The 10286-nt window shown below is 39.3% G+C and overlaps 1 protein-coding gene across 2 annotated transcripts in view; it reads left to right on the top strand.

The window, feature by feature from the left end:
• Window positions 1-4155: 4155 nt before the first annotated feature.
• Window positions 4156-10286, top strand: part of LOC149142168 (HhH-GPD base excision DNA repair family protein) — a 225292-nt gene continuing 219161 nt past the window's right edge. Inside the window, exon 1 of one of the 2 annotated variants that reach the window (XM_089448873.1) lies at window positions 4156-4805. In XM_089448873.1, the coding sequence (XP_089304999.1) occupies window positions 4308-4805 (498 nt within the window). In that variant the 5' untranslated portion in view covers window positions 4156-4307. The remainder of the gene's footprint in view (window positions 4806-10286) is intronic. The other variant, XM_089448874.1, reaches the window with a different exon arrangement.

The raw sequence follows: 10286 nt of genomic DNA, 5'->3' as shown, positions 1-10286 counted from the left end.
TGGAGCACTTGCCATTGGAGCAAGAAAGGCAAAAGAAGGCAAAAAGAAGGAAGGAGTAAGCAAGGGAGAGTAGGATCAAGCAGCTACAACATGATTCTTTATAGGTATTGATTTACATGTGTGATTTCCTTGCTAGATTTGGCATGCATGGTATTGCTTGTGGTTCTTTTTTGTCATGGCATGGGTTTTGCCATGTGCGACGGTGTTTTCAGCCTAGCCTAGCCATTTCCGGATAGCCTTGATGAGATGGGTTCTCATACTTCGGTTGAGCTAGATTGTCGGATGGATTCGTAGCTGAGTGAGGTGGATCTCCGAAATGACAAACACATGGCCTAGTGGTCCCTGAACCAGACGGTGGATCACGGTAAATTCACTGGCCTAGTAACCCCTGAGCCGGAATGTGGGTTGTGATAAAGCCATGATTGTGTGCCTCAGTGGGCCTAGGAATCCTTGCCAATGAATGGCGGGATATACAGTAAAGCCAAGAGGTGGATTGCTCTCCATTGGGCCTAGTAGTCCCACAATGGGATTTATGGTAAAGCCTAGAGAGTGGGTCTCAGTGTAGGGCCTAGTGATCCCTGGATCAGACAGTGGATTACGATAAGGCCTGAGAGACTAGGAGGCATTAAAATTCTTTATGGTGTAGGTGGAGAAATCCGGTAGCATCCATGCTCTTTTGGTTATTTTTGGTTGGTTATGAGTCCCACATTCATGCTTGGAATATGGCACAAGGGTGATTGGATGAAGAGAGATTTGGCTCAACCAATCTATGGTTGGGTGGAACAAGGTAGTCCCATCCCCGGTTGATTTCTACATTCATTAATGAGAAAATCATTCCCTTGGGTTTTCATGTGTGAATGTACTGGTTTATATGTGGATTCTATGGTTGATGCATTCATGGTATTTTTGTTATTATGTTGTTGGTTATGAGCGTGTATTCTGACAATGATGATGTATGGCTCTCCTCGTGTTTCTATTTGTAAACGAATAAACAATGTATCTATGACATAATAGATGATAATGCAGTAAATGATATAAGGGAACAATTCTTCTTAGTGATTCTCAGATAAGTATGAGACCCCATGCTTAAATTTGTTGTTTACACCTGTAGATTGCATTAATGCCAAGTGTTTGAAAGAATGTCAGTCCTAGTTGGGGATGGTCAAGCCTAGTCCTGGAGTTAGTTTTTGGTTTATTAGTCTTGTCATCATGTGCTTAATGGATCCTGGAAGTTACAGTAAGTTTTGGGCAATGGTCGAAATTCTGGGCTTGAAAAGTGCCTTGAATCCCGTGGACTTTGGCACAGGTTTGCTGGAAATAGTCCCTAGATGCAGGCATGCAGGCTTGTGGGAGCGTCCAAAGCTCTCTAGATGCTGGCATGCCCATAACATGGGAGTGTCTAGAGGTTTAATAGCTTAAAAACTTAATGGGATCCAGGGGCATGATACCCTGGCTCCTGGGAGTGTTGTTGTTGATGTGGGAGGTATGTTTGACGTGTTTCCATCGATTCCACTTCCTTAAGGTCACCTAGTAGGTTGAATCACATCATAGTATCCTCTCGTCACATGTTTACCCTAGTTGGCTGGTTACTTGGGTAGATGTGGGAGGAGGGTGTTACATCAGATCACCGACCTCTATGTTTTTTTCTTTTCATAATTCAATCTTTTTCTTATTCAAATTGATGGTGAGTTGATCCATCATTCAAATAGTGAAAAAACAATGCTAAGAAGCAGTTGCTCACATATTGCCATAACTATCCTTGATGTCCTTGAAAACGTCACATTCCAAAATGAAATGTTTTTATGTTCAAACATTTCTTGACTACTCACATCAGACATTTTGATTATCGACATTTTTGAACCAGTAAGTGTGGCTCATCATCAACAAGTGCATAAAATACACCCCTGTTCTTCCCAAGCTTGTTTAGGTCTTTTCCATTGTCCTATTTCACACGAAGTTTATGTGAATTTGTTCTTAATTGAACAATAATAGTCTTTGCTCTCCATGGAATGTTAACTCCAATGTACTATTTTTGTTGGAGATCACTAGTAAGGTTGACTTCCTCAACATAATACTTCTTCTTTCTACCCAACTCTTTTCCTCATATACGCTTGTGGAACTTCTCCATAACAAAATTCATTAACTCCTTGCTATTTGTGGGACAAACATTGATTTAAATATTTCATTTATGCATCTATTCGTTATTTTGTTTCATCCATGTTTTCTTTCTTTTACTTATGTTTTCATTGAAGACAATTTTATGCCATCTACTTACTTCCATTTGCTCAATTCCTTTCAGATATATTATGAGACACACCATAACAATTGCTTCGATGGAAGCTGCCTGTGTTTCACTCAACGTTATCTCATAAGGAACCAAACTTTTTTATTTTGAACTTGTTCAAGATCAAGCACTTTGGATTCTCTCAATTTGTTTCCATTTTGAAATGGGAGTGTTGCTAGCTCACAATCACACCCATAAAGCATCATTGGACGAACTAGGAGCCCAAAAAGCACTTTAGTCATTTTCCAATTCCATAGCTCAACCTCTCTACATCTATTTTGAAGAGCATATAATGATTTCCACCCTTCTAAATTTTTTTCTTTCCACAATCCTGAGGTACATGTACTCATTTACTTCTTTGCGAGTATTGCCTTTAGAGAAGAACACATGTTGGCTCTACTTCCTTCTATTAGAGAAAATCACCATTTTGGTTTTGCTGGTATTGACTTACATCCCCACTGCTCTACAAAAATGCTCAAGGGCATATAGGTGCATCTGCAATCGATGAGTTGATTTAACAATCAACACAAGTTCATTGGCATATAAAATAAGCCTTATCACAAACTCCCCCAGACAAACACCATTCCCACCTTACAGATTTAGCCATTCTTCCAGTTTCTCAATATGTAAACTGAAAAGAGTAGGGGATAGAGGGCAACCTTGCTTAACTCCAATGTCACTTCAAAATATTTTTGAAATGCTTGTTGAAGTTCTATTTTGACTTTCACCTCTTCATGTAGCATATGGACAACGACCCTATAATGCAAAGGAATTTCAAGTTCTTCAATTCTACAACTTATCTCTAGGGACCGTGTTAAATGCGTTTTTTTTTAAGTCAACAAAGCAACATAATACTTATGCTTTGCCCCCCAAACCTTTTCAATAATGTGTCTCAACATGATACCATGGTCCATCGTAGAATGTTTTGGCCTAAAATCAGGCTTCTTTATATACAATTAAATAATGTGTTGATAATGACCTCCATACAAGGATTTGAGTGCTATAATTTACATATGTGTACATACTGTACCCCCTTTAGGCTTGAACTTGTTACTTCATATGACGAAACACATGTTCTTAACCATTAGACTCAATTATAAGAAGAAGCCTAGCCCCATCTTAAGTCATGATCTACCAAGCAACAATAGGGTTCAAATATCTTTTCACTTTAAAAGAGGTTTCTACAAAAAGAGATTTGATCCCTCTTTGCACTTAATAGATCCGAGTTAAGATGGATCTAAGTTGATAGACTATATATATTTCTTTCTTCTTACATAAAAATACCATTGACAAAATCATAAGTTGTGAAACACTGGAACCAAAAAGGCCAATGTTAAATTGATTATTTTTACTTCAATGTTAGTTTAATTGTTAAATTTATTATTTTACTTTAATTTTCATATTATTTGATTAAGTCCAAAAAAATTTATATAACATAAACATTACAACATCTCTTCCATAACAAATCTCTCAATTTAAAATTAATTAATTTCATAATAATATAAATATTAATTTTTTTTAATTAACTTGATTATTTAAGTTTAAACTTTAATCAATTGCCCACATTGTAAAATTTCATAACACTAATATTTAAAAATAAATATTGATAAAATATAAATGTATTTTTTATTATTGATAAAATATAATTATATTAATTATTATAAAAATAAAAAATATAAGATTTAAGATTACTTTTAATCCGCTCACCATCCAATACTTTGCCTCCTTCCAAAAAAAAAATGATTTCAAATAATGTGATTTTGATTTTCTTTAAGAAATTATGAAAAATCAATTCACATTATCGCCAATCACACTGTGAGTTACTTTAAAAAGGTAGATATAAGAGATGTATCAAACGCATATGCCATTGTGACTTTACTAAAAAAATCACATTCCGTTCAAGCAAACGCATCATCATAAATCATTCAAATAATTTCATATTCAAAAACTGAAGTGCAGTGGAAGTCGAAGGCCCACGGAGGATTGCTCTCGCGGTTGCGGTTGCGGTTGCGGGTCCAATCCAATGGGGGATGCTCCCATTCTGCGGCGTTCCTGCAGAAGGGCGGGCATCGTTGTGGATGTGGATGTAGACGAAGGTGGTGTTGCCGCGCAAATCCACCAGAGGAGAGCTCATGCTGCTTGCACACCGGTATCCGTCAAGGGGAAGTTGATCAAGAGTCCTAAACCGCAGAGTTACAAAGCTCTAGTAAAATCCAAGGAGATTCAGACTGACAGTGTTGCAGATATAGAAGATTGTTTGAGTGGGGTCACAGATTTTAGAGACGAAGAGGCCTCCGCTATCTCAAAATGCCTCATTCAGTGGTACAATGGAAACCATCGCGTTTTGCCTTGGAGGTCCAACCAAGGTGGCGAGGAGGGGGATGAACAGAGCAGGGCATATGCCGTGTGGGTATCGGAGGTAATGCTTCAGCAAACAAGGGTGGCTACTGTTGTCAGCTATTACAATCGCTGGATGGACAGATGGCCCAATCTTCATCATCTTGCCCAGGCTTCTCAAGAGGTCCTTCCTCATCTTTTTCATGACTACCAACTTCCCCCCATTTTTTAAGTTTTAGAATCATTTAAATGCATGTTTGTATTGAACGGAGGCCCCTTTTGTTTTGAGATTGTAAATTTGATGGAGAACTCTGCTAGAACTATAGGTGTGATTTTCACATGTGGCCACAGCACAGCCATGTGTATCATTATATCATGGCTAAGGCTCATTTATTAGAATATTTGGGAATCGTTAAAGTTGACCTAGTCAAACTTGTACACGTGAACTTATCAACTCTTCTTGAAGCTCATTAGCACCCCCTGAGTTACTGTCTTACTTGAGTTGTGTATGAATATGCCACAACTTTTATTTGTAAATCACTGAATAGATCCTAGCCTTAGATATATTAAACACAGGTAAAAAAATAAAATGTAAGATGTACTTAAAAATTGAAGGTTCAGATGGTTCTACGTTATGGGATATCATGTTTTTTTTTTATTCTTTTCTATGATTGCGATAGTGTTTTATTAAAATGACTTTATTTTACACATCTAATCGATATTTTGTTCTAGAGTACACTTTGCTTTGCAATTAAAATAGGTTGATTTAATTTTTTAATTTTTGATAGTTTATTTTATTTTTTTCACCAACCAATACCATGTTCTTATGTTCTGTTACACAACTCATCCATACTAGGCTGTAGAATACATCTCACTCTGCTTTGTGCATTCATCTTTTGATCCTTTCGATATCTCTTATAAAGTGTTTTATGCTTAGGGACAGCTACATCTCTGGCATTTTCTTATGCTTAATATTTCTTTTCTTTTAATATGCACTTGTTCATCTCTGGTGTAGTGCGCTTGTGCTTGGGAATTTTTTTCTCTTTCTAGCATACTGGGGTTATCTCTTTCCATTGTAGTCATGACTAGGTTTTAAAAAACTAGGTTTTGTCTTTTGATTACATTCAATTCTCACTTGTGAATTTCAACATGGTATTTGAGCCGATGTGTCATGTATCTAGATTCTAGATGCCTCCGTTGGCCATCAGGGCATTCGATGCTAAATTCTTTCTTTCATTAACCAACTGTTAGGTTGTTAAGGAAAAATAAAATTCAAACTTTTATTTTGCAGGTGTAAAGCAAACATGAACTCTAGCAACATTATAAACAAATTCATATGCACAAATGATTAATAGTGGAAATAACATGCATATTTTGAATTCACTCTTTACCCATTATTAAAATAGAATTTAAACATAAACATTCCATACAAAATTGATTGTGGATATTTATTCTCTTCCAACTGAAGTCCACGAAACCGATTGTTGAGGAGTGATTCACTGCCCAACTTAGGAATAAAATATGGAAGGAAGCTTTTAGAAGACTACAATCTCACATAGGCAAACCCATTTCTCGATTTTGAAGCCAATTTTCTAATTACTGAGCACTCTTGGCTCTCATTCAAGCCATCAATCAACCTTGCCACTCTCTTCCCTTTCATAGCATAGGGAAGATCTTTTCTTTCTCTACTTCACAGTCCTTCATGGATTTTCTTCCTTCCCAATGCATTCAAAAAGAATCCAAGACTATTGGTTTCCTACTTTGAATGACCTAGAAGATATAACTTGGCCTATGCAGTGAATGGGAAACAATAATAGGGTTGTAGATTTGTGGTACTTGCTTTAGTAGTTAGGGAAACTCTAACCATGGTTTTATTGTAGAAACCTTCCTATTTCTCTTTGAATTCTCAACAGTGAATCCTGCATTTTTATAAGTTTTTACTAGTTATAATTCCATGGGGTTCTCTCACCAATTATAGGGATTGTTACCCACCACCAGTGGGTGACTCCATAGGAGAAAATTTTCTCCTAGATTTGTCTTCAGCCAGCAACCCCTGACAACCACCAATGTAGTTGATATTTTGCCAGATGTCTGCTCCCTGAGCCAGTCGTATATCCCCTGCCCATCTGTCGAGATAATATGCTTGAAGGTGGGCCATCCAATCCTAAAGGTATGATTTTTCATTATGTAACTGGGTGCTTATGCTTGCTTTTCTTGGGCACAATTGGGTATGGATTATTGGGTGGCTAGGAAGGAGGAAGGGTTTTGACTGTAGACTTGTTCCCTTTACCTTAACTGAGGGGTTAATCCTAAACCCTAGTCTCGTGGGATCTCCGCTACTGGCTTACAACTTTAGGATCGACACTACTTTGAAAACCTCGATTTTGGTAGCACGGTCCTGTTTTCCCGTTCCACATTTTTCACTACCCTCCACATATTACATGCCCTATTTCATCATCCTCCCTCTTTGGCTCCACAAGGCTTTGGTACTCCCCCTCCCCTTGTCCACATGTCTGGGTCGGGCTTGGAACGATGCCCAGGAGGTTGATGCAGCGAAAAAAGAAGAATATTATAAGCATAATATCGCCACATACAAAAGGAAATGTACCACAAAATGAAAAATATGGTTGGGACAATAAAATTTAGCACATGGGCAAAAGCCAAACATGAGCTCTACCCCTTATCATTATGGCCATCACCCTAGTTCCTCAGACCCTTATGAGTGCCCCCTGCATCATTAAGGAACCCATGTATGCCCCAACCTCTGGTGGGCAATGAACTACCCCACCTTAAGGGGGTAGTCATTGCTATATCATACACATCATGCTCTCATCCCCCGAAGCCCTGAGCAGTAAAATAAAGAAAAATCAATTAAAGGCAAAGGGAAAATGAAGAAGGGTGGAAAAACAAACGCTGAGATAACACATGTACCGCGATTGATTCCTCCTACATTCATACACCCAAGTATGTGGACATCCCTCATCATTACCACCCTTGAGCCTGTTACCACTCAAACCAGCAGGGGACCTTAAAGGAGTTCCTAAGAGGGCAACTGCTAGGTTAAGGGAAACGATGGGGGCTTAATCCATTGTCACCACATCTAAGTCTCCCTGCACTTTATGGACTTTCACCGATAGGAGGAGTTCCGGTAGTGTAGGGATCACTTGTAAAGTATATGTCAATGGATAGGTGGAAAGTGACCCTAGAAACTGTTTCCCATGGATGTAGCGAAGAATGGAACTTGCTTGCTCTTTAAGAAAGGGACTTGATCTTCCAAGGGTAAGGGGTGAGGATTGGAGGGTTGAGGGAGAAGGAATAGACTTATGGACGAGGTTCTCAATTCCTATAATACTTGGGAAACTTGGATTACCAAATGGTCCTTGACAAATAATTTTTATTGAGAAGTGGGACCACACAGGCCAAGTGGACCCAGCCCAGGTTCGGTGATGGAATGCAGTGACCAATGATGTTCCTATCCTGGACAAGGTGAAGGGAAAGGACCAAACAAGAATATTTACTTCAAAAGGTTGACTTTATCCTGTGAAGGTCTAACCTTGGGGATGTCTAGGAAAAATTCGATCCTAGAGCTAGGGCTTGGGATTCTCGGAGATTCCACCATTAGAATTGCCTCAAATTTGGAGGAGAGGGAGGGGAACCACCAACACAGTATCCTATAGGAGATCGAAGTTTTTCCTTGGGTCAATTCCCGGGAAATTGATGCCCTAGGTGACCTTTGAGGTCTAGACCTGGGGAAAAGTGATAAAAGGTGAAAAGCATTAAGGGAAAAACCATCCTTTTTAGGGATCAATGCCTAATTCACCTGGGGATATGGAGTCAAGGATGATGATGAGTACTAACTTGGTTTCTTGATCAAGGTGGCTTAGAAAGTCAACTTCATCCAATGTTGAGAGAAAGAAAAGAAAAGCGACCTTCAAGCATTTATACTTCAAAGCAAACAATGCAACCTTATCGAGACAAATAATCTCTAGGACATTTCATTTATATAACATTGCCCCATACAATAACTTAGCTAAAACATGCTCAATTCCACATTTCAATCATGTAATGTCTAGCCCTAGGTTTAGCAGTATGCAACGACAAGAATAATAACATCAAAATTTACTTACAACATTATAGAGCATATCCAACCAACATTTTGTTTACAAGACAAAGCTCCAAGACAATATAAATAGCACAAATCCATACGTCAAAATTCATCCATCTCCAAAAATATCCTCCAAGGAAAAAATGCGAAGTTCTCTATGATTAGAGAGATCCCAAGTCAAGTGATGATACAAATGAGTGTATCTAACATCAATATATAGCCTCCTAAGGAGTTCGAATTAGCCTATGGGCCTACATTAGCCCCTAATGATAAAATAATGTGCAAATAAAACCCCTATTGGTGACAAGCCCACCAAACTAGCTCACAAATGTAAAAATAAGACCCACAAGGGGCCAAATAACAATATGTGCATGTTGTAGGGCCCTCCAAAGGCTCAATAATATCCTGAAGTGCCATATTGAGGAATAAATTCCTCGGAATATGATGGACAAGGGGGTGGCCCCTTGTTCTCCAAGTAGTTAGCCATGTGGTGCTTCTAGTGGGTATGAGGGCACATAGATGACCCCATGGGTCTCCATATGAATCAGAGATCCTTTGCAAGGGTCCAAGTGGTGTAATGAATGCTGCCATGATATCGTACAAGTCCTGGGACACCTGTTAAGAGTGCGGGGCTCCTATGGGGGCCTGTTGGGCATAATGTACCAAGCATATCACCATCATCCCAAAGTGGATCGCTAGTAATCTCTGAGCATCATGGAGTGCTGTCTACTGCCGTGGAGGCCAATGGATCTCTATGCACACCCTACATGTGCCAATGTAGAACTCTGGGGTTAGGATATCCCATATAGGGAGACCAAACCCAAATGGAAACCACCTCTAATGCTGCATAAGATCCAATGCGTCCCCTAGGCTTCCAGTACAACCAATCATTAAAATAATCGGGTAAAAGAGCTTACAAATCATGAATAACAATGAGGGCACTTCATAATGGCATGCCCTCTGTAGTGGGCTTTAGCACGTGCTAGTGTCTCTAGGCTCCAAAGGGGGTTAGCCAAGTACCTTATTAGGTGGTTTCAACCCTTAAAGGGGATAGTATGTCCAAGGTAGATCCCTCTAATGGGGGTGGCAAGTGACAAATAAGTGAGGTGGAATAGGGAATGAGAGGGGCAACCCTGGGCCACATAGTGGGGCATAGGGGTAGCTAGATAAAGGGAAGCCCACACCTAGGTATGTAATGTATAGGAGGGAGCAGTTGTGGTACATGAGGTGCCCCGACCTTGATTTTTCCACCCTTCTTCGTATGCCTTTTGCCTTTTATGAATTTTCTTTAATTGACTGCTTTGGGCTCAAAGGACAAGAGCATGATGTGTATGATATAGTAGTGATTACCCCCTTTTAGGTGGGGCAGTTCATTGCCCTCCAGGGGTTGGGACAATCATGGGTTCCTGAATGATAGAGGAGGCTCATCTAGGGCCTATGGAACCAAGGTGATAGCCAATGATTGGGGTAGAGTTCATGTAATGGCTTTTGCCCACGTGATAATTATTTTTGTCCCAGCCATCTTTTGCATTTTGTGGTACAATTTCCTGTTAAATGTGG

Source organism: Pinus tabuliformis, chromosome X, assembly GCF_031772625.1.
Source record: "Pinus tabuliformis cultivar Carrire ecotype Pingquan chromosome X, CPIR1, whole genome shotgun sequence".
Taxonomy (NCBI): domain Eukaryota; kingdom Viridiplantae; phylum Streptophyta; class Pinopsida; order Pinales; family Pinaceae; genus Pinus; species Pinus tabuliformis.
The sequence above is the reverse complement of the archived record's forward strand: the minus strand, read 5'-3'. Positions and strand labels throughout refer to the sequence as shown.